Source organism: Filicampus tigris, chromosome 1 (genome assembly GCF_054856515.1).
Source record: "Filicampus tigris isolate MCC_2025a chromosome 1, RoL_Ftig_1.0, whole genome shotgun sequence".
Classification (NCBI taxonomy): Eukaryota; Metazoa; Chordata; class Actinopteri; order Syngnathiformes; family Syngnathidae; genus Filicampus; species Filicampus tigris.
This window is the reverse complement of record NC_141217.1, coordinates 1,759,210-1,786,000: the sequence shown is the minus strand read 5'-3', so window position 1 is coordinate 1,786,000 and position 26,791 is coordinate 1,759,210. Positions and strand designations below refer to the sequence as shown.

The 26,791-nt window shown below is 42.3% G+C and overlaps 1 protein-coding gene across 1 annotated transcript; it reads right to left on the bottom strand.

The window, feature by feature from the left end:
* Positions 1–3,573: 3,573 nt before the first annotated feature.
* On the bottom strand, positions 3,574–26,041 carry mecp2 (methyl CpG binding protein 2). Its single transcript, XM_086046362.1, has 6 exons — positions 25,919–26,041; positions 8,423–8,555; positions 8,139–8,335; positions 7,868–8,061; positions 7,643–7,779; positions 3,574–7,519 (listed from the first exon to the last, which is right to left on the bottom strand). The coding sequence occupies exons 1-6, from the start codon at positions 25,948–25,950 to the stop codon at positions 5,654–5,656; spliced, it is 2,559 nt and encodes an 852-aa protein (XP_085902488.1). The 5' UTR covers positions 25,951–26,041; the 3' UTR covers positions 3,574–5,653.
* Positions 26,042–26,791: the final 750 nt, after the last annotated feature.

The window sequence follows — 26,791 nt, the reverse complement described above, 5'->3', positions numbered from 1 at the left end:
TTTGCTTTTTTTTTTTTAGTAAAGTCAACGTATTATATTTTACGGTGTAGTAACTACATGATTATGCTGCTAGGCGCTAGACCGCACAGGCACATGAATTAGATAATTTCCCACGACACACCTGACAATATCTCGCAGCACACCATTGTGCCACGGCACAGTGTTTGAAAAACACTGCTCTATACCAGTATTTTTCTATTTTTTTTGAGTCAAGGCATTGACTGATTTTATCGAAAAAATCCTGCGGCACACCAAGCATCTAAAATTGTGGAAAAAAAGCTTATTTTAACAACATAAGTGTTGCATTGTTTATATAAGCATTTTTTTAACATTGAAGAATGACGTTATATTATGTCTTGAATAGGAATTAAATAAACACAAAGAATAAAGTATTTTATAATGTTTCATATTGATACTTACTCAGAGTGAAACATGGGCATGTTTGGATAAACATGCGTCACTAATTCGCTTGTCTCTAAACAAAGACAATTGGCTACCTGCTGCCACCTGCTGGTATGGAAGAGTACTACAATGTAGTAAAGACATTACGCTGCCAGGCGCTAGACCGCACAGGCACACATATAAGATAATTTCCCACAGCACACAATATCTCACACAACGACACACAGTTTGAAAAAACTGCTCTATACAATACTTTTAAATTACAGGAGGCCATATATAAACTGTATTACACTATAATAAACAATAATGTTTGAAGCAATTGGAAACAAAAATCATCACCAAAATTTGACTTCATATTATAGACCACACAAGAAATTTAACTTATTTATTTATTGTTGTGCTAGTAAAAGTAGTGTATATTTGCACACTAACATAAGATATGTTATTTAAAATAAATCCCACATGCCGATGGCCAAGTGAAGTCGGTGCCCGAAACATTTGGAAGCCTTGTCCGGGCAATAGATTCTGTTATCTTTTTGTGTCTCTCCGATGTTGATGGGTGGGGGTTGCTACATACTGTGTTTCAACGATCTGAGAATTGCGTCGCAAACAACGCCATAATCTGATTCAATGTTTTCTTGCTTTGGTTTATTATAACATCATCGGAAACCAAATGATGATTCGTCGTGTTGCCGGTGGGTGCAGAGACAACTGCGACACACTTCTTGCACTTTATACGTCTTTGCTCGCCGTCTTCCACGGCAAACCCAAAATGTAACCAAATAAGCGATTTCGACTTGCCTTGCTTGTTTACAAATCATTCCTGTGCAATACACCAGTCCAGTGCCATTTTAGCTTGCCATTACTCTGCTAAAACTTGAGTAGAAGGGTGTGCAGTGTGGCTTGTGGGGTGCGGGCCTTGGCGAGGGCGGAGTAACTCGTGTGCGCATGCATCAAAACAACTCAAAATTAGTATTAATAATCGTTTTTTTACGATTATGCCGATTTGGTAATCGTGGAGTGTAATAATCAAAATCGCAATTGAATATCGATTAATTGCACAGCCCTAATGGAGACCCACATTGTCCCATTCGGGCTGACCCCGATCAGGCGGCATGGGTGCAGGCTATCAACAACAAGCCCCACCACCAGGTCTGGCTCCAGAGAGGTCCCCAAGGGAATATGAGATCTAATATTTATTCATCATAGGCTTCTTCTTAGCCGTGTCTGGTCCCTCACCTAAGACCTGTTTGCCATGGGTGACGCTGCCAGGGGCATAAAGCCTCAGACAATTTGGCTCCTAAGATCATTGGGCACACAAACCCCTCCACTATAGAAAGGTGACGACACACAGACGGAATTCTAAGGGGATATGCAATTCATTTGGTTGGTGGCATCAAGTGGGGCGCTGTGCCGGCTAGTAGGAAAGATGAAGCAGAAAAGCGCTACACCTGAATGTTACCCATTGAATTAAGCTGAAAACAGACCTATATGTCACTTTACCGGTTTGTTTTCACCCACAAGGCAGAGAGAAGCAGAGGGAGGAGCAATGATTTTCCAGGACATTTTAATTTTGTTCTCATTTTCCATGTGATGTTGTGTATATGATCTGGTGAATATGTGAAGCCCTTCGAGACTTTCCTGTGATTAAGGGCTATATAAATAAATTTGACTTGACATGTGTTTTCCATGACATGTGGGAACCCTGAGAGATGTCTGAAATTCCATCCATCCATACAATATCTGAACTTAACTGCTTATCCTCATGAGGGCCGCGGGCGTGCTGGAGCCTATCTCAGCTGACTTCAGGCAGTTGGGGGGGTACACCCTGAGCTGGGTGGCAGCCCATTGCATATAGACGACACATAGACAATTATGCACACTCAATTTAGAGTGTCCAGTAAACCTACCATGCATGTTTTTGGAACGTGGGAGGGGAAAACCCACGCAGGCACAGGGAGAACATGCAAACTCCACACAGGAAGACCGGAGGCCGGATTCAAACCCACAACCACTGCACTGTGAGACGGATCCACCGTGCAGCCTGACTGACTGAACAAGTCATTCCCCCCAAAAAAGAGAAAAACATTTATTCATTTATTTATATGTTGAAGAGTGTGAGTAACTTATACAGTAACTGTGTGTGCACATTTTATTCAATATAAAAATGGATGTTGATGATAACGTGTTTCCAAGTTTTTGTTTTGCGGACACCCTGAGAGCCTTGGGCACGCCGTGGCCACCCCAAGGATAAAAGTCTAGCTCCACCACTGGTTGTTAACTTTTGACAACGAATGTCAAAGAATGGAGATATATTACGATATGTATATAACTTGTATTTCCCAAGTTGTCTCGAGGATTTTGTGAGGGGAGCGCAGTGTTCTAATGTCATTGAGGCCGCTCACATACGGTCTTTTAGAGAGGGCGTGAGTCGGGAAACAACTTCTTGCTCCCGGCAAGGGCTTTTCTTGGGTGTCTTGCGTTTAGGGTGCACCCATATAGGAGGCCTCCATTGAGGTGTCAGCGATACGGCCATGTTGCTGCAGTGTGTCGCGGGGTTCGTCGATGTGGAAAGTGTGGGGGTAATCATGATTGTGCCACTTTTATTTTGAAAGGTGTTCAGTATCGTGAAGCTCAGATTTTTTCAGAAATGAAATGTGTTGTGGTTGATTTATGGAGCGGAGGGAGTCTAACTTTGTGTGGTTAATTTTTATAACCCGTGCCTGTTTTTAGATGCTGGTAAATTAGATAGGGTCATGGAAAAATTGACACTAATTAATTAATTAATTTACTGCTCACAACCCTTTGTGGGGCAGTGTTACGAGAGATAAAAATGGGGAAGTGCTGGAAGACTTTCTTGACAAATATGGATTAGTGATACTGAATGATGGGAGGCCTACTAGGTTTGATATGAGTACCAGGCGGTTGTCGTGTATTGATCTGACGTTTGAGTCAGCTGCGTTAGCCGGCATTGGTGTATGGAATGTGTTAGGTCAACAAACTAATACTTTAGATTTTATTTTGTAGTAACAATAGTAGATTTTATTTAGGAAATGTATAAGTGTGAAAGTTGCCAGAAATATAAATAATGAGGTAAAGTGAAAATTGTTGTGCAAATTTGTACTCTGTTACAATATTGTGTGTGAGTGTAGATGAGACAAGGACACTGTAGGGGGACAACAAACGCTTTTAATAAGAAAAAGAACTAATAACCCGGTAAAAACTAGTGAGTCTACAGTGACAGTGTATTGAGTTGAAAGCAGAGTATTATTATTCAGCAGCTATGAGGTCACCACACATCACTACTAAGTCTAGGAACAACATGGCTGCTGGCTGACATGGTGGTTTCCGGCAATGCGCGCAAGGTTATAGGCACTAGACTCTGGAACATGCAATATGGCGGCTGCTTACTGTGGTCCCATTCGGTCACACAACGGCCAGCTAAGGGGCTTGCAGCAACCAAATGCCACAAACGCAGAGGTGAGCTTGGGTCAACGTGAGGTGACCCACAAACCAGCAAGAAGATTCCCCAGTGAGGTGCACTTTTCCAATGTCACCACCTCCTAGCTGTCAGGAGATCCGAATGCCAAGATGGAAATGTAAAAATACTGCATGAGTGTATCCGTGTCAATTGGGAGGTTGGAAACGTGTTTGAATGTCTGGCTTGACTGACATCGTTCATGAGCAATTAAGATGCCATTTCTTTCACTTGTGGTACCATCAGGCCATACAGAAACAAATTGGGGAAAATCTGAGATCGGCCACCGATGGCACTCCCGAACATTTACTTGTCGTGTGGAAGGCTTCACTTCATGTGTCACATCAGTCCATTACATGCATGGCAATAGTATCCACAAATTTCCCCATTGTGGCACTATCAAAGGTGATCTTATTTTATCAGCCATCTCCCAGATTTTCTCAAATATTCCAATTCAGAGGTAGGGAAACAGACTAACTTGTCAAAACTGAAGAAAGACACAGGCTACCATTTTTTTGACTACTGTACTGTTTCTGTTTATAATAACTGTCTCCTGTGCTGTGACCAAATACAACACATCCTGATGGGATATAAGTACTAGAATGTGAGTGAAAACCGACAGGAAAGTCTTTATCTTCACAAGATGCCAGGAAGACAAAATATTACAAAACAACAGTGGCCACTTTTACCACGTGAATGATCTGAGTCCTCCTAAATTCTGGTTAGTCACCAACCGTTCCCAACTACAAGCAAAAGATGTGCACATTTTAAGGAATCAGTAGATGTCCCGTTTCAAACATCCAAATGGGTTCAGAATGGTGAAGTTGTCGAATTCCCACACACATATATTGGTGAATGTAGTTTGGTGCTGCTGCCACCCGACAACAGGAGATGGCCTCATTTGGCAAAACAGTAAGATGGACCTCTACTCCCAAATCTTCCAGCAGCTGTTCCACAACATTCAAGACAAAGAGGAGTCCAACAGTAATCAGAACCAAGGTGACGAAGAAGCTACACTCTAAGTGGGTTTGATTTGACAAAACATGTGCTTCCTCTGGAAACACAACCAAGATGGAAGAATGACTCGTGTAAATCAAATATGGGACAAATATGGGAGTTTGAATATCATTAAGGAAGATTCCAGTACTCGTCAGTGCAAATCTTCAAGTGTTTGAAATCAAGTGTTTGGACTAAGTGTAGAAGTGTTGGCTACTAATATGGGGCACTGGAAGAGGTGGGAAATTAAGTAAGTTTGGGGTTTTTGAAGGAGCCATTCAACTGAAATAGGGTGTGTCAGTCAGCAGTACAGTCACGTGCTAGGGAGCGTCAGTCAATTACATTGAACTTTAAAGCTGTAGAGACGAAACAAAATTTCAAAATACAAAATAAAATAAACAGGTTATATTCCGGAAGCAACATTTTGTTGGAGACAATGTGTACTTAGCCGTTTGTTTTCAGTTCCAAACTGCCCCCCACTTCATCCACTCAAATGAGCGGGACACAACAGCTGCCTTTTGATTATCTACACACAGACACGCGAACGCACGCATACACACACACTTTAAATCTATATTTTCCTTTTTTTTTCTAAAAAAATGACACCATCCATCCTTCTCCTCAGTCGGTCAGTGCTAGCTTAGCGCTCATTTCCTTGACAAAAAGTGAAAGGGTCGTTCCGTGGAACAACAGTGCACAAAGATGGAGGAAGAGCCCTCACTGGTACCACCTCAGTCTGCAACAACGGCGCAAGCCACTTCCTATCGCGCCCACTGATCAGCTGACTCTTTCGCTGACTGCAGTCCGAGACTCAACCGTTTCCTCTCGGCTGGGACAGGGAACGGCAGATGGGGGGACCATGTCTCTGAGCTCCCTGCCCTCGCCCGCCGCCTCCGAATCCACCCGTAGCCGAGCCCTGCCTTCTGGCCCGGACACGAGACCGACACCGTCTTCTGTCCCTGCTCTTCCAGGAGGATCGGGGCGCAGTGAGCTGAGAGGCCTCGCAGTGCTGTTTGACCCCCCAGTTGTTTCTCTGCTTTCTGAGACGTGTCCTGCTTCCATTCGTATTTCTGTTCTGGGTCCTGCCTCCACGCTGCGAGTGGCGGGTGTGGTGCTCAGGTCTTGAGGCTGCTCACTCTGTTGAGCATAGACCAGGTTGGTTCTAACGCGGAGAGACGGTTGTTGGAGTGGGAGTTGTTGCGGGTGGGGCCTGGGCATCTGTGGTTGAATCTGCTGAACATGGAGTGGCGCTCGGGCCTGTGGGGGCCTGGACTGTGAGAGAGATTGTCTGGTTTGTGGTCTGCTTTGAATGTGAATTTGGTGTTGCAAAGGGACCTGTGTTGGGGGCTGGGTCTGTGTGGGTGGGCTGTACAAGAATTGGGTTTGGGCAGGGGTCCTGGACTGGTGTTGTAGATGGCCGTGGGCTGTGGTTCTGGGCTGTATTTGCGGCTCAGCTGCGTGGTGGGTCCTGGTCTGAGTTTGGAGTTGAGTAAGTGGTTGAGTCTCAAAGAGGGGCCTGGATTGGGTTTGAGGTTGGAGTGTTACTGGGGACTGGGCTGGTGGATGAGGATTCCTTGTCTGGGGGGACTGAACCTGCGAGACTGACGGAGAATGCTGAACTGCAAGCTGAGTTTTGTGTTGTACTGAAGGTGGTGGTTTTGGGGGGCGTGGGTGAGGAGGGGAATGCCTGATGGGGGAGGATGGAGTAATTGTAACTTGAGACAGGGCCTGGCTCTGACCTGGATATGAGGTCTGGAGGGCCTGCAGGGGGCAGGGTTGAGGCGAGGGGTGCGACAGAGGAGGTGGTTTGGGGTCGGTGGTCTGTGATTCAGTGTGCAGCTCAGTTTTGGCCCGGGACTGGCAGGAGGGTCCGGATGCTGAATGAAGATGATCCAAAGGGGAGCTCTGTGGGTGGCGATGATGATGACGATGATGGTGATGGTGATGATGGTGATGTTTGTGTGGTGAGCGCTCCTTCCTTTTGTGGCTTTTGGACGGACTCGTGCTACTGCTGCTGCTGCTACTCATTCCTCCTTTGCCTCCCTTGTCATCATCGTCTTTGCTCACTTCCTCCTCTCGACTTTCTGCTGTTACACTCTTCTCCTTGTGCTTCCTCCCTTTGTGAGGTTTATGTCCATGTGAGTGACTTTCTTGGGAAGCAGAAGGCTGTCTCTGGGATTGGGACTGGCTCTCCTCCAAAGAGCCAAGGTGAAGCTGGGAAGTTTGTGTTGGTTCCTTAGGACCACCAGACTCCCCTTCGGAGGGCGCCTTACTTTCAGGTTCGGTGGTGCTAGATCCTGGAGTCGGAATTTTCTCCTTCTCTTCAATCGTCTCTCTCGTTTTGCGTTTTTTGATTGGCAGGGCTGTTTCCTGAACGACAGGTTTGCTGGAAGACTCCTTGGTGGCTCTGCGCTTGGCCTCAGCGGCCATGATGGCGGCAGCGGCGTAGCCCCCTACTGCCGACGTACCGGAGGTTGCTGCTGACAAGGAAGATACCGTGGCAGCAGTTGCTGCAGCTGAAGCCGAGGCCGGTTTCCTGCCACGTTTTTTGGGTGTGGTCTGCAGGGGAGCAGGAAGATCCTGTTCTGATTTCCTCTTTCTGCCTGGACGGGACTTGACTGACGGCAGGGCAGAAGATGACACCTGAAAGGGAGTCACCACGCCCACAGGTAACACTATTTCTTTTAAATATCACATTCCAACACTACATGTTATAAATATCCTCATATCATACATAGCATTCCTGAAAACGCCACACCATCGCACCTTTGAAGTCGTGGATGTGGTCTCGCTGGTGGACTCCACCTTACTGTACGGCATTTTGACCAACAGTTTTCCGGGAGATTTCTCAACCACGCGCTTCATAGCCACACCCTCCGTAACCTGACGCACCTTCCCACTGCCTAAACATAAAGCACACACATGCCGTCACCAGCTTTGTGTTCGCTCCATACGTACCTTTCAACATCGCATACCGCCACCATTTTGTACCTTTGGGCCTTCCACGGCCTCTACCAGACGGTTTGACCACTTTTGGTGTCTTGGGAGGTTTCTTCTCCCGGCGGGAAGGGCTTCCGCGTCCAGTCACGGTGAAGTCAAAATCGTTGGGGTCAGTCGTGGTGTCGCCGACCTTCTGGAAGTAAGCGATGAGCTCCACCTTGGAGCGGAAGGCCTTTCCCTCAGAGCTTTGCCGCAAAAGAAAAGCTCATGGCTCTTGTGCGCAATGACAGGATGGGCGCACCATGTTTACAGTGCACCTTACTTGATCAGGTAGACGTCAAACTTCCCCGCGGAGCGTCCGGACTTCCTCTGCTTGAGCTTGCGGGTCCAGCCTACAGGCAGCGAGGGATCGTTGTACAGCGGCCCGCGATCTCGGATGATGGAGCGCCGCTGCCTGGGAGAACCTGCAGACTCGCTACCAGTTGCCGCTTGCGAGGGCCCCGCCACCGGCTCCGATGGCTACCAGAGAGACAACGACAATAAACGTACTTCACAACCACGTTTCATGATCAAATGTATGACACCGTTGGCTCTGATTTTAATTACCGATGTCTGTGACTCCACCCCTGACGGGGGCAAGGGGTCCTGAGATATGGCCACTTGTTCAACATGACGCCCTTCCTTGCGAGGCTTCTTCGTCTTACTGTGGGGCCGTTCTCTCTCCTCCTGGCCCTCCTCTCTGTGAAAAACAGAAGACATCACTATTGACATTGCACATGCCTCTAATAGACGAGTTGGTGAATTCTACTTGAAGATATGATGCGACGTAAACAATGACAAGATTTGCTTGATGATCTTCAGTCACTAATCTAATCTACGCCCCGTTTCATTCTCTGAAGTCACGTTTCAAGTGCATCTTCAAGATATCAAAAACGTGATAAATAAATACATACATTTCAACCCCCCTGGGCTTGTACCATTCAGCTTCCCGGCAGCTTGTTCGGGAAAAGACTAAAGACCAAAACATTGTCATGCACATGAGACATCAGCATACCTCCAGAGATCTCATTCCAACCACCTTTTTGTTTTTGTGGTGACACGATTTCGAAAAGGAGCACCCTAAAGCCTGGCGCACAAGAGGCGCCAATGCCGCTCGTCGCCATCCACGCCTCGAGTGCGTGGGCCGTTTTTGTATTTATGTGGGGTCCCAGAATTTAAGGACAAGCACAAACGGGACAAAGCGATGAAAGAGAACACTTTTAGCATCCCTCAACAAGGTATGGAAATCAGTTGCCATCTTGAATGATCACATAATCCCAAACACGCGATCACACATCAACCTCTGAAAACATCACAAAACGATTAGCCTTTCCATGTCTGACCAAACAAAGCAAGAAATGAGCAGCCTACATGCAGCTGAGGTGCACTTGTCACGTACAGTATGTCGTTTCATGTCATAAGGCACCAAGATACTCAAACACATTGTGTTCCGAGAAGCTTTTTCGGTAGCTGAATTGTTCATAGGTTGTTACAGATTACATTTAAAGTGTTAGCTTGACTTTTTCTCCGAGGTCCACCCCTGCGCCGCCTATCTGAAAATGAGGTGCATTAAATGGTCATACTCGGCTGAAGGGACGGCCTTTGCTGGAAGTCCGGTGCTCTTAAATCTTTCCGAGTCCAACTTTGACATTTTGATAAGCCAACCTCCGGGGCTTATATTTATTCGAAATTGTCGCCCGCCCCTTTTTGGAGCTCGACTTGTTATTTTTTCTGTCTCAGCGGTCTACGTCACGGGAGGGAGGCAAGCGTGGTAATATTGCTCGCTTTGTCAGTTCTGTTGTCTAAAGCGGCGACCGATTTTCACCAAAATGCAAATGCACATTACTACTCTTGTCCACTTCAACCTGTGAAACGATAAAAGTATTTATTCTGCACAATAGTTTGGATTTATTGACATAAAATGTGATCTCATCTTGATCACCTCCACAAAATCAAAAATACTGTGGCGATCGCTTCTCCACTTACACAGGCTGAAGCGGACAAGAGCATGAATGCGCACACGGACATTTTTCGGACATTTAGCGAACACTAAACTCGTGTCAACTCTCAGGAGGCAGGCAGCGACTGGCAGCGGGCAAGCAATCAGGCAAGCATGGATCTTTTCATTTTCCTGATCAAAATATATAGAAAAATGAACTTGTTCGTGAAAACATGGCCATCCCGACCCAACCATCCTTTTAATTTCAAACATTACCTTTCATTTAAAATGTATTTTTTGGGGTATTGCTGTACATCTGTACAGAAGGAAAAATTGTAGTTTAAAGGAACACAAAGGTTAAAATTCATTTTCCAGCATTCAATTAGTCAGTCTGTATAAGGAATAAAAGTGCAAACATCAGTGGCATCTGATTTCCTGAAAAAAGGTTTAAGACGATTAGAGCTCTCCCGACTAGTCGGAATAGCCGACATGGCCGATGACGTAAATAAGTCGGGACAACATACCGTCGACGTCAAGCGTCAATGATGTAAAATACGTCGGCACGTACGTACGCTCGAGTGTCGATGACGTAAATGCGTCAACACGTGCATTCCGTCAGTTGTAAACAAAGCGTGCACAGTAGAAATGGCGGAGGCGCCGTGTACCGCTAAAAAAGCGGACAAAAACGTCCAAAGTATGGACGTACTTCAAAGAAAGGTCGAGCGAGTTGGTCGTCTGCACACTCTGTAAAGCTGAGTTGGCGTACCACAGCAGCACATCAGCCATGAACGAACATTAAGCGGCGTCACTCAGGAGTACTACTGGAAGACGACAGAAAGCAGAAAGCTGTAGTATCCTAAGTCCAGCTAACTAACTAAACTCCCCCGGTTTTACTGAAGTTGCTGTTGTGTCCGACGTATTAACGTGCATCGTTAAGTTTGATTTCTCGAAGCAACGGGTGGCAGTCAAAGTTACGCCGTGTTGTGTTTCAACTTTGTGCATTATGTAGCTAACGTTCGCGGAGCTATTTCACTGCAGTCAAATTGTGTTGGTGCTGGTAGGTAATGTTATATTGGTTCCACTGCTCTATGTACCTATAAACTGTAACACGCGACATCAGTTATCTGCTCCGGAATGCTCTGTGCACTGGGCGCAGCACAGCATGCAGATCGTTTAGGATGATGTGCTGCTCCCACTGCTAAAAAAAAAAACCTAGAGGAAACACTGGCCTGCTAACCATAGTCGGTGACTGTACTAATATATAATGTGTGCTTTTTCATTGTTATAATACTTAAGTATGCACTGCTTTATTTGTTTTAGGTTTAAGCAAACTGATGTTATTTATTTTTTTTTTTTGTTAGTTCTTTTACTTGGGCTGTTCACACATGCACGCACACATTGTTTTATCGTTATGTATAGATAAATACCTCATTCATGTTCACACATCATGATGCCTTCCTAAAACAGATGTCACTGTTCATTCAATATCAAAAGGTTTTTTTTTTACTTTAATAAACAAAGAATTTAAAGAAACTTTCCGAAGTGTTTTTTGGAATTAATAATCGTAAAGTCAAAAATAATCGCTAGATTAGTAGAAAAATTAATTGTTAGACTAATCAACTAATCGTAAAAATAGTCGATAGATTAATCGGGAGAAAAATAATCGTTTGGGACTGCCCTAAAGACGATTAAGTATCAAAACAATGACATACCCTGTACGCAGCCATATTGGACAATCTTGACCACTTCACGTAATCCCTGTGACGTATGAAAATGTATGTGGACATGTATAAAAATATGATCACCCTAGTCTGAAAATATTAGAACGAAACTCACAATGTTTTGGAAGATAGTCACGTCAGAAGTGTTAAAATGCATATATCACATATGTCAAAGTCAAGGCCGCGGGCCACATCCGGCCCGCGAGAAGGTTTTCTACAGGCCCTGGGATGATATTGCTTTATTATTAGGTCCGGCCCGCAGCCCGCAGCAAGCCGGTGTGGGTAGCAGAAGTGATCGGGTCCTTCGCTTCTGCCAATAACGTCACGCTTTAAAATATATTGTAGCGTCTCCCAAGAACACAGACGTAGTCTAATTATCACGTTTTTATTGGTCCAACCGGCTACTGTGGGCCAACGCCAATACAGTACGACAACCGTCAAAAAAGAGCAACGGATCTCCTGTTCGTCTTCCGCTACTCTCGCTCATATGCCCTCCCATCCAGCCGCACGATGCATTCATTAACCTCGGAAACAAAACAACTTGGCAAGACACAAATTTGACCACAGCACAGATAACCCAATTCGTTCCACTATTTCTGTAATATATTTCTTTGCATCTATGTTTGCCATCCCCTGGCTGTTGTTATAACAAACATTACCACTACTTCGGTCGTCTACGTGCCGACGGAAGACTTCATGTCACTTTTCGTGGCTTTCAGAATCGGATCTTGGTGAAAAGTTATTTGGAGTAAAACACACCTTATTAAGAAATACTTCATGTTAGAAATCTCATGTTGTTTTATTATTAGTAATTGTTGGCATTAGATAAATTCATTGAGTTTCGATGTAGTACTGAGATGTCCCACACTGTGAGCAGGCATTGAACGCTCCTCGAGCGCTAAGTGTTGATAGCGAGAGACATGGTTTCTTTTCTTTTTCCTTCTTTGACACATAGCTAGTAATTTGTTAGTGCCAGCAAACTCAGTAGTTGCAGATTTCCTGTGTTTCACAACATTTTTTGTGTGTAAATGTTAAAATGTGAGTTTAATCATTTTGGTTCGTGTCAGGTAACTGCTGTACATAATAGCCTAGATATGTTCTCGTGAGTGATGTCACGTTGATGAACACAAGTTAGTTATTTCGGCTAGTATGCTTACTATTCTAGTGATGAAACGTGTGAATATGTAATGTATATATTGTTTGGTTGTTTCATTTCTTAATACAGTGAATTTAAGCATATTGCTAACTAATGGATATGCATTGGATGATGTTCCTAGGTTATTCTTTGTCGGTGTTGTTGCAGACCCCAATAAATAGACGTGTCAAGTGTAATACGGGCCTGTGTTTTCTGACAGGAGCACCCACATTCATACCATGCCACTCTAAAATAGTCAGATGGAGACATCATACCAATCATATGATCCTCTGCGTTTTACTTCACATTAGTGCAGTACATACAATCTTGCAGCCCGGGTCAACCAGAAAATTGTTTCCAGTTTGGCAGGAGAAGCGCAAACGGAAGTGATGTACGAGCTGCCTCGCAAAAATAGCAGTAATGTACTTTATCTTATTTTTTATTTAGTAACTACGAAGATAAAAAATCAACAGCCAGGGGGGTGACAAACATAGAGGCAAAGAAATATATTACAGAAATATAAAGCGTGACATCATCAGCAGGCGCGAAGGACCCAATTCAATCTGGACATTTTAGAAAATTTCAATGAGCATTCTATCAGTCCGGCCCTCGGCTTGTCGCAATTTTTTTATTTGCCCCTCCGTCCATTTGACTTTGACACCCCTGGCATATATACTGTGTATTAATGAGGCAATGCTTCCAACCTGACTATTATCCAAAATGTTGTGAGTTTCGTTCTAATATTTTCAGAGAATGATTATCACATGCCTTTACTTGCGCATAAATGTTGGTGATAGTTGGTTATGTTTTATGGACGTAGAGTTGTTATAGAAGTCACATTGGAGGGTTAGAGTTAGACCACTAAAACAAGTCCGATATGAACAGTCCTAAGCACGTCATATGTCACAGAGATTACATGAAGCCGTCCAAATATGTCATTGTTTTGATACTTAATCGGCTGAAATCTTTTTTCAGGAAATCAGATGCCATTAATGTTTGCACTTTTATTCCTTTGAAAATCAATTTTGACCGGTCTGTTCCTTTAATTTACTTTATTACACAACACCTAGTGTGCTTTTTTTTTTTAACTTGCACTCGACAAATATTCCATATATTAAAAGGAAAATAAAACTCAAAAACAAAAGTAAATCAAAGCTTTTCTAACTAATGAAAACAAACCTGCTCTAAAAAGTAAGTAAGTAAAACTAAGTGAAGTAAATAGTAAGTAAAGTAAGTAAAACTAAGTGAATTAAAAAAGAAAAAGTCAAAATGAAATAAAAACTAACTATAATGAATAATCCCACACTATTATAACCCTGCTTGGCAGCACATGACACAAACAATTAAACAGATTCACTTGGTTCCAATGTGACAAGAAATGGAGATTTGGTCAATGTAAAGCACTAGTTGCCTTGCTCCTTGCATCAGACCGTCTGGAGAGAGTTGTCCCTTGAATACAGAAGCACAAAGTTTTAAAGTCAATCGAGACATCTGAATGTTGATTGACAGTCTTTCAGCTTCTACTGATAAATGAATCAGTGGTCTGACAGGAAGTGACACAATGACATCACATGCAGCTGCTGACTGCCATGCAACTTCTTACACAAGCACTCTCATGCTTCCGCTCTTTAAGGAGGTCAGAGCCTGCGTATTACAGGAAGTCATCTTCTACACATGCATACCTGTGTGGAACTTCAAATTGTCAAACTTCCAAAACATTTTTGACTAGAAGTGAAATGAAGAATTAAATGTACTTGTCTCTGATGGCCTCCCTGTCTTTATAATATTCGGTTTAGGCGTCTGACAATCCCTAAATTCAAAATCACTATCTGTTTCAGGATGCTGTTCCAACTTTGGAAACCATCTTCCAAACAGGAGAAATAGAAATGATCGGTTCCTGGGCAAATTAGATTTAGTTATTCAGTTTTAATTACTCATTTACTTAAAAAAAAAAAAAAAAAAAAAAAAAGAATTGTCAAAGAAATCTGATTTTTGGGGGTTTCACAGGCCAGTTGCATAGAGTAGAACAGCATCAAAGAGTATTTCATTCAACATAATATTTAGTGTAGAGGTGTCAAAATTAACTGATTACCGTATTTTCCGTACTATAAGACGCACCTTTAAATCTGCCTCTATTCTCTATTCTTAGATAACATAATGAAAAAACATATAAGCCATGCGGCTTTATATAAGCTGCACCTATCTATGTTGAAAATTTCGATATTTATTGCATTTACATAACGATTTTGAACTGTAAATGTAGAATGTATAGATTATTTTCTAACAGTGCCTTTGAATTGGGGATAGACCGATTATCGTCCGGGCCGATTATTGGCACCGATATTTGGCTTTTTGACGAATATTTGCATCTGCCTTTTTTAAAACTCTGCTGGCCGATAATAAATGAATTTAAAACTGTGGAAATCAAAACAAAGATACGTGAAAGTTTAACATTTCTGTCATTGTGAAATTTTCATTTACTGTAGAAAACTACATGGAGCTATTGTTTAAGTTTTCATTTATCATTTTTAAGACATGCTGACAACCCCGGGTGCTCCCCGAACTTTTTGTTAGAATTTTATTACAGAGATGTGTATTGTCAAAAATTTCTTGAAATAATAATTCAAAAAATAAATAAAAAATCAACATTATGCAGACCTGAAACATTGTTCAATAAACATGCTTAAAGACATTGCAACAAAGTTAAGAGTAAATTTTCTTTAGAATTTTTCTTTAGAACCAATCACGGCTCAGATTCAGAAAACAGGTGAGCCGTGATTGGTCGTTGTGAGCAGTTGTGATGTCATTTTCAGTCGACAGAAGACTAAATGCCCGCCCCCAGAGATGGCTAAAAACAAGCGCTTTTGCTGCTTAATTTATATTCCACAAACGCAAAATTAATCAGAATGCCGTGTTTCAACTAGTGGGCTTGCTGGGAACATATTCTTGAAAAAAATATGTTTGGGTTGACTTCCCCTTTAACAAAACGCCTTCTTTCTGCTTTAAAGCTATGAGTGATGCAGTAAATAAAACCATGATCCAACTAGTGGTGGGCGATATGGCAAAAATATCATATCACAATTTTTAAAAAATAAAATCACAATCATGTTTTAATCATAATTCTTTTTTTACCTCATTTTTTTAGACTAATTTGCACTTTTTTTTTTACCATTTTCCTCCTGATAAACATATAAAAGACATTTAAAATATATATAAAACCCTGAAAGAAAAAAAATTACGTTTTTAGCCAGCTAAGCCTTCTGAACAGGTTTTAATTTGAATAGTGCCAATTTTTATCAAAATGTGCAGTGAATGTAAACATAAATGGTAACATAACATAAAAACATAGCTCGTAACGCGGGTCTAGTACTTTGAAGAGTCTTTTAAATCCCCCGTTTTCCACTGTTTTAATGGGAATCATGTCAGCAAGGTAATAAGTCACTGCCTCATTTACTTTACATTGCTTGCTTGTTTTTTAATATGGAGTGCCCTTGTTAAATGACTGTTTTCCCGTGGGTTATGTTAACTTGGAGCTAGCGGCTGCCTCTGGCTACCATGTGTCTGATCTCCGTTTGCTTTGGCTGTCGGCGTAGTTTCTTGGGTGCTGTCTCTGTCTCCGCAAGTGATTAAACAGGTTTGTCGTGTTGCCATCTGACGTCCGAACAGTCTCTGCAAACTTTGCAGATAACTGGTTTGTGCTTTCTCCTCCGAGGAAAAGCCAAACCAAATCGACACTGTGGATGTGGATTCTTTTCGGGACCAACTCGGCTTTGTGGTGACTTTCCACTATAGCTTCCCGTTATACAAACAAACAGGGAGGCGGGGAGTGTCACGTACGGTGCACTGTGCGTACTGTGATTGGCTGTCGGGTATGCGTCAGCGGCTTTGAGCCGCCATAGAGCTAAACTGTATAGAATGTGCCCTGTAGACGATCAAACAATCTTTCGGCTTTATGAGATTGTCAACACGTTAAGGTCCTTAACGATCTAATATCGTCCTATCACCCACACCTAACCAACTAACCGTGTCTAAAGTGCATATTAAAATGAAACGGAGACTTACCTCACGACACAAAGACACAAAAAGAGTGGGTCTTTTTGCAATGAAGCATCTCATCGATCCATAATAAAAAAAAAGCCAACGAAATCCAGCGAACCTTACTATTTTCACTTGTTATTGCCCCCCAAAAAAAAAAAAAGGCCACATTCATCAGACGGAGGACACGGCATTGTGTTGCACACACCTCCGGCCGTGAAATTGTGTTTTTTTTGGAGTATTCGCTATTTTCACCGCTTTAAAATTGGCTAGAATTGCACAAAAATTACAGACGAAGTAGAGACGGACCATTAGAATTTATCAGAGCTGGGCAGTCCATCCCTGGGCCGGACCGGTCGGACCCTCCGGCCCGGCCGAATGCCCATTTTTGGGGTGGGGGGAGGTTCGTGGAGTGATAAATTTTTAAAAATGTCTGGACTAAGCATGGCTGGAAGTGGATTTTAGTCCGGCCCTCTAATCGGCCCTCATGCGTTTGACGTGGTCGCGAGGCGGCTAAATTTCATCTCAGCCTACTCAGTGAAAGGCTTATTTTTAGGCTTCTTTCTACTCCCGGGTCGGCGCGAGCAACAACTGCCGCATTGATTCACGTGACCGATGCATTGTGCTGTTGGCGACAGGTCTGCAACACATGCCACGCACAATCAGGAATTGTTGCTGCTCTGATCGGTCCTATTATGTCACATGTTGCGATGAGATGACATACAGTTTCCCATGCGGAGAGGAGAGAGAGGATGAAGCACACAGCTCGTTGCTGCAGCAAAAGCAAACTAGTGTGGCAATACAATTAAATGCATAGTCTAGTCATCTCAGTCCCTTTATGGTTGTAGCAGGTACGATATCCATTGTTGTCGCTGTCTTTTTGAAGCAACGCCCCCCCGACTTGGAACTTAACTATTTCAAAACAACTTGCGTCCGGGTGTATATTAAGCTGCGCACAGCACTCAAGTATGACGATGCCACATCAAGGTGGAGTTCATGCACTTCTTCTGGCGTCTTCTACTTTCGCCGAAATACGCCGTAGCAAACCTGCTGTGTATAGTGGTTTGCTGGTATGCTTTTATTTTGAAGGCCATGAACGAAGGGAAGTGTGGAAAATAAATAACTTGTTGAACGCGACTTCTGGCCGTCTGTTGGACCCAAATAATGATACAATACGACAAAACCAACCCCGGGGCTTGCAATGGAAGTAAGCATGCGCAGTTGGGTAAGTAGTAAAGTACTAGTGGCGCATTTTGAAGCGTGTCCACAGCGGGTTCGAATAGTAAATTAGCCAGCTAATGATCCTTAAAAAGCTTCTGCCGTTAGCATCTCTCTCGCAGCAGCGTCAATCACGGACACTTTTATTTGGGGGGGGCCGGAGGGCGGAACGGGGCGGGGGCCGACAATGTTTATGAATAAGGGTGGGGGGTCGCGGCCGGAAGGGTACCAAGGTCAAGGGTGGAGGGTCGCAGCCAGATCCGGCAAAAAAGGGTCAAGTGCCCAGCTCTGGAATTTATATTATGATAAAAATGAATTTGACCATATTTGGACTCCCAAGATTGTCAGCCGACAGTTTTATTTTAATATTTCGAGGTCACAATAATCTTAAAATTTACAACTACAATTAAACACAAATAAAATACTTTGTTCAGATATTGTGCCGTTTTAGTGTCGCTGGGCTTTCTGAGCACGCCAGCTCTCTGCTGTCATGTCGTCAAGTTCTGTCAAACGTCTCTGAAGAAGGTGAATGCTGATCACTGAAATTGCACAAGGTCTGAAGAAAGAAGTCAAAAACTTTGACTTAATACGAAGAAATGACACACATTTTTGAGTCAAATAACATGCTGTAACAAATTGGGTTATCTGTGTTGTGGTGACAGTTGTGTTTTTCTAAGTTGTGTTGTTTCCGAGGTTCCTGAATGCATCACGCGACTGGATTGGAGGGGTGTGCAAGTGAGAGAGGAATGAGCGGACGGCAAGACGGACCAGAGATCCGTGTGATGGAACTGTTGTTGCACTGTAGTTGGTGTCGACTACAGCCCACAGTAGCCGTGTTGGAATAATAAAAGGGGCAATAACTAAGCTACGTCTGACGTTGTGTCTTTGGAAGACGTTACAATATACTTCAATCGGACACTTGGAATTCATTTTCCCAAGATCGGGATGGAGATATTTTAATTTTTTTGTTTTGAAGTTTGACCTATAAAAGCTTACGCAACATGGATTTTACCATGTGTTGTCATTTATAGCTGTTTCAAAATAATTCAACCTGTTTCTGAATATATAATATTAATAATTAATATTTATTAAGGATCCCAATAATTAATAAGTGTATATGACATTATTATTATTGCCATTATATTATTAGTAATATAATAATTATGAAAACCTGAGGTGCTAGAGAAAAAAAACAAGGGCAGATACGGAATCAGCACAAAAAAATCATCGACAAAAATTTACTTGTATCTCTGATGAAAACATATGTAGTAAGAATTTGTTGACCAGTGTTATCAAGTAATCATTTAAAGACATTGTTTAACTTAAAATTGCCCGAGTCCTCTGATTCCAGCCTCTCAACAGTAATATTCTCTGATTACTGTAGTCCTTCATAAAGGCAGACAGGTAGTCTTTTGATAATCTTTTGTGTTTAATCAAAATTAGACATTATCTGCTTTTACTTTGGAAAACAACGAGCGATTACTTTGGAAAACAACGAGCGAAGCAGTAACTGAATCAGTTTCAAAACCTTGATCAGTCCCTCTTGAGCAATATTGCTTAATTGTTGTTTAATCGTCTTTATCATTAAACAATATCAAATAAACAACAATAATTGGTTCATCAACAGTTTTCGAGGAAAAAATGGTTTTGTAAAACACTTTAAAAATGAAATTCTGTCAGATTATGGAATAATCGATTCCAACAATATTCGATAGCCATCCATCCATGATCCAAACCGCTTATCCTCACAAAGGTCGCGGGCGTGCTGGAGCCTATCCCAGCTGTCTATGGGCAATGGGCGGGGTACACCCTGAACTGGTTGCCAGCCAATCGCAGGTCACACAAAGACAAACAACCATTCACACTCACAATCATACCTAGGGACAATTTAGAGTGTCCAATTAAACTATCATGCATGTTTTTGGAATATGGGAAGAAACCGAAGTATCTGGAGAAAACCCACGCAGGCACGGGGAGAACATGCAAACACTACACAGGAAGGCCGGATTCAAACCCACGACCTCTGCACTGTGTGGCGGACTTGCTAACCAGTCGACCACCGTGCCGCCCAATATTAGATATGACAGCCCTAATTTATTGGATCTCAAACCACAACTATTAGTCATACTGTAGGCTCAAAGTATGTTCTTCACTAGGGATGGGCATCGAGTGGAACCGGATCCATCACTCCGGTTCTCCCGGAACCGTTCATATTTTAGAATGTCGGTTTCAGACGTTTCGATTCCTAGTTAGCCGCGTGGCAGAGCTACGAACTAAATACAACCCATTAAAAAAAAAAAAGTGTGTGCGCGCACTGCCCTGGCTCCTGCCGCCGAAGCTGCGTCGCAACAGCACGGAAGCCCGCCCCCAATCGAGCTGCCGTGGTCCTTTCGGTCAGCCCCTCCGCTCGCTTCGTACCGGCCGGCAAGCACGGGCCACGGCGCCGGCGACTCTGGGCGTGCGCCCAGCCCTGCCCACGGATCCCCCCAGCAGCCGCCGTGGTTGCAGCAGTCGCGGGGTCGGTGATCCTGCCCGGGCCGGGCCGGCTGGCTCATTCGGCCGACGCCTAGCCATGGAACTGACGCGATCAGCTTATGACCCAAAAGTCATGTCATCTTCCAAACCGCTTATCCTATACAGGGTCGCGGGGAGTTGCTGGAGCCTATCCCAACCGTCAATGGGCGAAGGCAGACTACACCCCGAACTGGTCGCCAGCCAGTCGCAGGGCACACACAGACACCGTCACTGAGCGGGAATCGATCCCACGCTGCCCGCACACAACTCGGGCGTGTGTACCACTACACTATCAGTGGACTACCCAAAAGTCAGAATCGGCTAAGTACGTCTAATGGCAACGTTGAGCCAACAAGTTAATATTTACCTTATAGCATACGCAGCTGCAGCATATGCGTAAACACTGTACATACAAATACATCATATGTTTACATAGACTGCTTAGATTAGATACTTTCCTTGCTTGCCCATAAAATGCAGCGTTGCGTTTGTCATATACAGGTATATTTCTTTCTAAAGCACGACAAGGTTAGCCAATCAATTGGTGTTCAGTAGCATGCTTTTAGCAACAGCTGAATTGTTGTATTGTCTTGAACTTCTCAAAAATAAAGCTCTTGTGAAAAATAATACTAAATAATAATACAAAAAATTTATTAAAATAAATATACTGGTTAAAAACCTTTCTTTGAATAATCCATGGTAAATTTCACAAATAGTAAAAAGTTCATGAAATTGAAGAACAGAGAAGTTAATGTGATTTGTCCAAAAATAACTCCTTTTTTTGGTTTTGTTAAGAATCGGAATCAAGAATCCTTAGCAACCGGAATTGAATCAAAGAACCGGAATCGTAACCGGAATTGTCCAAATTCAAACGATGCCCAACATTAAGAGTAGTTTAGAAGGCCAACTTCAAAATAAACCTTACCTTTCCAAATAAGATATGGACATCAATGCTTAAAGCGGAAGTCAACCCAAACATATTTTTTTCAAGAATATGTTCTATGCAAGCTCACAAGTTGAAACAGGGCATTCTGATAAATATTGCGTTTGTGGAATAAGTGTTAATTCACTCGTTTTTAGCCATCCCTGGTGGCGGCTATTTTGTTTTCTGTCGACTGAAAATTACATCACAAGTGCTCACAACGACCAACCACGGCTGAGCTGACAAAATGGCCACCCCCAGATATGGCTAAAAAGGAGTGCATTTTGCTGCTTAATCTATATTCCACAAACGCAAAATTAATCAGAATGCTGTTTCAACGAATGGGCCTGCTGGGAACATATTCTTGAAAAACTTGTTTGGGTTGACTTCCGCTTTAAGTACACTTTCATTTTGAAGTTGTTCCGGGCAGTGTAACGTGGCGTAACAGCTGACTTGACTCTGTTTGGGGCCGTTTGCCGTTGCAAACTGCTGTTACTGACTTCAACAACACAATGTCGTCCTGAAATAACGTTCAAGCACTAATTCAGGCTGCTACAAAAAGGACTTAATTACGCTGACACTGTATTATACGTTGCCTGTTGTCAGCGTTTTGCGGTTGCTGCAGCGTTAGAAAACGCTCAAGTGCCCCATACAGGCTGGCAGGTTACTTTTCAAATTCAGTCAACATAAATGACACAGTTGCCATTCCAACTGATCACTTTTTAAAGGGACATTGTGTAGAATTTAGCACCATCTAGTGGTGAACTAATAGAATGCAATGACCTACGTTTGAAGCGCATGTATTCTGAAGCACACACACCACGGTGCCTACCACCAATTTCCTCAGCAGAGGGGCAAGCAAAATGTCAGCACGAACGACAAACGCAGGTATTCCCTCAAGTGACATATACATACATATACTGTAGCCGTGATGTTGAAGAACTACGTTCGCTAAGTTTGTCTCCTTGGGGTATATATATATATATATATATATATATATATATATATATATATATATATATATATACACACATACACATTAGAGGTGGGCGATATACATCGTTATCGATACCATCGTCAATCTTGCTTTCACGATGTGTAATTTTACATTAACGAGTATTAATACTGCCTCTAAAAGCATATTGACTCGAGTCAGTCGACGGCCGCAAAGTATGAGGAAATGCTGCAAATCAGTGTGCATTGACGGCAGACGGGGGGGTATGTGATAATCATTCGCCGAATCAGCGGGCAGGACCTGGTCATGTGACTCTGTCCGCACTACAGCAGAGCTGTTTCAAACATAGAGGAGTGTCCAGCACGTGCGTGAAGTTGTCCCCCAATCCCAATAGCGAGTCCACGTCGTCCGTAGTCTGTAAAAGGTTTGGCGTTGACAAGACTGACGTTGGTGGGAATAACATTGTTAGTTGTGCCAAAACGGTCACCGTGAAGAGCAATTTTGTTCCACCACGAGCCATATGGATTACGAGGAAAACTTGGCGACCGCACAAGCACGCTAAACAAAAGCTTAAACACACACTCAGAAAACAGTTGCCGAGTTGAACCACCAAATATAAACGCACGCGCGCACTCACGCACGCACACACTCAGTGCTTTAGCGAGCAAGTCAAACGTGACATCCTGGATGATCAGTTAACATTCAGTTTACACGCATCATTCATAACTACCCTGTATTCCCGAGGCATGTTGTTGCACAAACTACGACGGCTTATTAGTGTGACACCAGCATACACCCAAACATGAATAAAGTCACAAGCCTACATATCACAGCGATGAATGAGTGGGAAAATGCACTTTTCGGTAAATTGCCGTTTTGCTATTCAACTTCATTCTGAATACGGTGGCCAATGTATAAGAATGGGTGTTGTCATGACAACGTCTTTTTTTTCTCTCGCTGGGTGACACTTTGTCACATGTCACATATCAAGTACATTTTTTCTCATTCTGATTGCTGTAGTTAACACCTTTTTCTCATTCTGATTGCTCTAGTAGCTGGGAGTGTACACCAGTACTTACTGCAGCTCAAAATGTCATATCATTATGGAATAACAGCAGAGACATTTAAATGACATAAATATTCCCAAAAATCAATGTAAGTCTAAATATAATTTTTTGTTCTTTATTGTTAAATATTGTCGTAGAATATCATTATGTTTTGCAGAAGCATTTTTAGCATATTTAGCAACGCTGTCCATCCACAATTGGTCTGTGAAGCAATAAAATATTTTTTGTAGAATATTGTCAAATTATCGCTATCGATTTTTTGGAATAAAATATCGAGATACTTTTTTATTTGCCCATATCGAGTAATGGTACGCTAAATCACGTTTCGGTTCGGTTTGTTTTTTTGGAAGCTTCGGTTTGGTATATTTTCGGTACAAAAAAATTGTTTTGTTTTTTAAAAAAATGTTTAGTTTGAAAAGATGACAAGTAAACTGTACTTTTTTTTCGAAAAAATAAAAAAGCGAACCATTCGGGTGATATTCTAAGAAATTACACCAGATTAAAAAATACACTAACAATAAAGATCTCTTAATTTTGTAAATAAAAAAAATACAAATACAGTAACTTTAAAAGGTCTTTATGAAATTGTATACACTTTTTAGGCATTTAAATCTTTGAATGTTCAACAGCATATTGTAACGAATTGGATTATCTGTGTTGTGGTCGGATTTGTGTGTTGCTGAGTTGTCATGTTTCCGAGGTTCGTGAATGCATCGTACGGCAAGCGAGGGGAGCAGGGGAGAAAGAAGAGCGCAGGCAGTTCTACTTGGATTAATAAAAACGTGATAATTAATCTATGTTTGACGGCGTGTTCCTGGAAGACGCTACAATATGATAAATCAGCAACACACAAATCCGACCACAACACACATAACCCAATTCGTTACAATATGCTGTTGAATAGTCAAAGATTTCAATGCTTAAAAAGTGTATACAATTTCATAAAGACTTTTTAATTTTTTTTCATTCTAAAAAGAGTTTTAATATATTCATCAATAACTGTAACTGTTATTGTATGTATTTTTTTAATCACAAAAAGTGTATACATGTACTGTAATGACAACTTTTGCTGCTGAGTGTTTAAAGATTTCAGTGTCTTAATAATTTACTAAATTAAGACATCTTTATTGTGAGTGTATTTTTTATTCTAGTGTAATTTCTTAGGATATCACCCGAATGGTTCGCTTTTTTTTTCTAAAAATTTACCATTTACTTGTCATCTTTTCAAATGAACATATATTTTTTTTTTAATCTGTTTTTTGTACCGAAAATATACCGAACCGAAGTTTCCCAAAAAAACGAACATTGAAAAATCTAAACATTCTACACACTGTCCCTTTAACAAATCAGGGACAGTGTGTTGTTTTAGCTGACAAAAACCTTTGGGAGAGTTTTCTAAAATCTCACTAATGTTTCGAGAAAGGAAGTAGTGTGCGACTATGCGCAATTTAAATTTAAGTATAATGTTGAATAGTAAAAAAATGAAGACCAGTTGATCGTTCATTATTAATAGGAAGTGCGTTTTTTTTGTCTGTAGTACTTGTAACCAAGAAAAAATAGGTATTTTTTTAATTTTTCCGAGTACCCAATTATTCAATAGAATTTTCAATAGGATTTCCGAATACCAACTTATTCGATAGCTGCAGTGCTACTTAACAGCAAAAGGCTGGTTCTTCTTTTGGAATAAGTGTAAAAAGGTAAAACACCTCTATCCTTCAACGCTTGCTGAACTGAGCTCTAAACTGCGCTGACATCACGTAGTAGCAGTTTTGAACTCTGAAGTTGTTTACGTTAGGGTTAGTGGTTGAATTCTGAATTGCATTATATCAGAGTTGTTGTGTTTTCGGTGGGGCCCCTTTGACTGTACCCTGGTTTGAGGTGAGGATGACGATGATGAAGCTGAAGCAGCAGTCATACGACGTGAGCTGGTGAGGAAAGTAGGCCACACAGGAGAGGTCAATTCACTGACTTTTAGCAGCTTGACGTGTTCAGCCTAAACTGTGATCTCGTTTCTACGGAGTTTAAGTGATGACAACATGAGGAGCATGTGATGCCTAGCTCAGCAGCACTTTGCGCGAAGGATGCTGACTGGAGGGTTTAGTGGCATGTAACGGCAAGTCCACAGGTTCATGAATAGAAGACCCACTAACTAGCATGAAAACACAGTGCTGAGCAAATGACGAGCTAGCAGCTTGCTAGACACCTGCGTGGTAATGCCACTGCGTGCCCGAGGCTGGAAAGCGGCAAACGGGCATGGCATCTCCGTCCCGCGGGCCAACCTCCAGGCGTGCGGGAACGTCTGCTCGACTAGAGTCGGGGGTGGAGTGGCGCGGGAAGCGGGCTGAGAAAACGGACGAGCCCTTAACGGCAGCTAAAGTACAGGCGAAGCTGGAAGTTGGTGACGTATTCCAGTTAAGCTCGCTCCGCCGAGAAAGGCCGGTGTAAAATAAACGCACTTCGAAGTGAAATAAAAAAGACGACAAAAAGATGGCGGAGGCGGCCAAGACAGCGACGCTTTACCAGATGATGAAATGTTTTTTTAAAAGAGCTTACGTACATTCTCTCCTCCTCGCTCTCCACGGCAGCCATTTTTATTTAAATAAATTATTTTATATTAAAAAAAAAAAAAGCCTCCAAACATCTCTGTTGCACCCCGCCCCCTCCAACTCCTTTTCCAACCACCGTCACTGAGTCAACATCGCGAGATGTGCACGTGAACACTGAAATGTCGAGTGGGGAAGGCGTGCTGAGATCTCGCGAGATGTTGAGCTAGCGTCAGCCTGGGACGGTGAGGACTTTCACCCTACAGCATATGGAATAACGCTGTCATTAAAACTTAATAATAATAATTATTATTATTATTATTGATTGTGATTTTTACATACCTGTAAACCCCGGGGTGTACTGAATCTTACGATGGTTGTAATTTGCCCTTACATATCTGTATATGAGCCATTCTACCGAATTGGTTGAAATTGCTGTTCCACCATGAAAATCCAATTTTAAAAAACAATGAAGTGTTATTTAGTAATATCTTGTTATTATCTATTTTACCACAAGGCATTAATTGAGATACTATTAAACTGAATGTATAAAAAGTCATCTTTTATGTCACTTCCTATTGGGAAGTGGTTGTCCCAATCTCTAACTCCTTAATTTCAATTCATGAAAAAAAAATGTAGAAGATTTTTGCCAATTTAAAAAATAATTTACTTTAATAGAACATGTTATTTTCTTCTAAATGTATGGTGAAAGATTTACATTGATTTTGTAGATTTTTTTCAAATTAGAAGTTTTTATGTGAAAAAAAACCTGTCCCAACTTTTCATGTCACTACCGAAACGCAAAGAGTATTTGTCTGTAGGCAGGGCTTGGTTTTAGCCACATCACCAGTAATTTCACCAGTAAGAGACATTACCTTCATGTTCAT

Excerpts from the sequence above, each read along its gene's own strand:
- mecp2 (XM_086046362.1), bottom strand. The coding sequence starts at position 25,950 with ATGGCTGCCGTGGAGAGCGAGGAGGAGAGAAT. Across the intron at positions 7,780-7,867 it reads AGGCCGTGGAAGGCCCAAAG|GCAGTGGGAAGGTGCGTCAG; the intron begins GTACAAAATGGT and ends CTTTATGTTTAG. Across the intron at positions 7,520-7,642 it reads CCACATCCACGACTTCAAAG|GTGTCATCTTCTGCCCTGCC; the intron begins GTGCGATGGTGT and ends ACTCCCTTTCAG.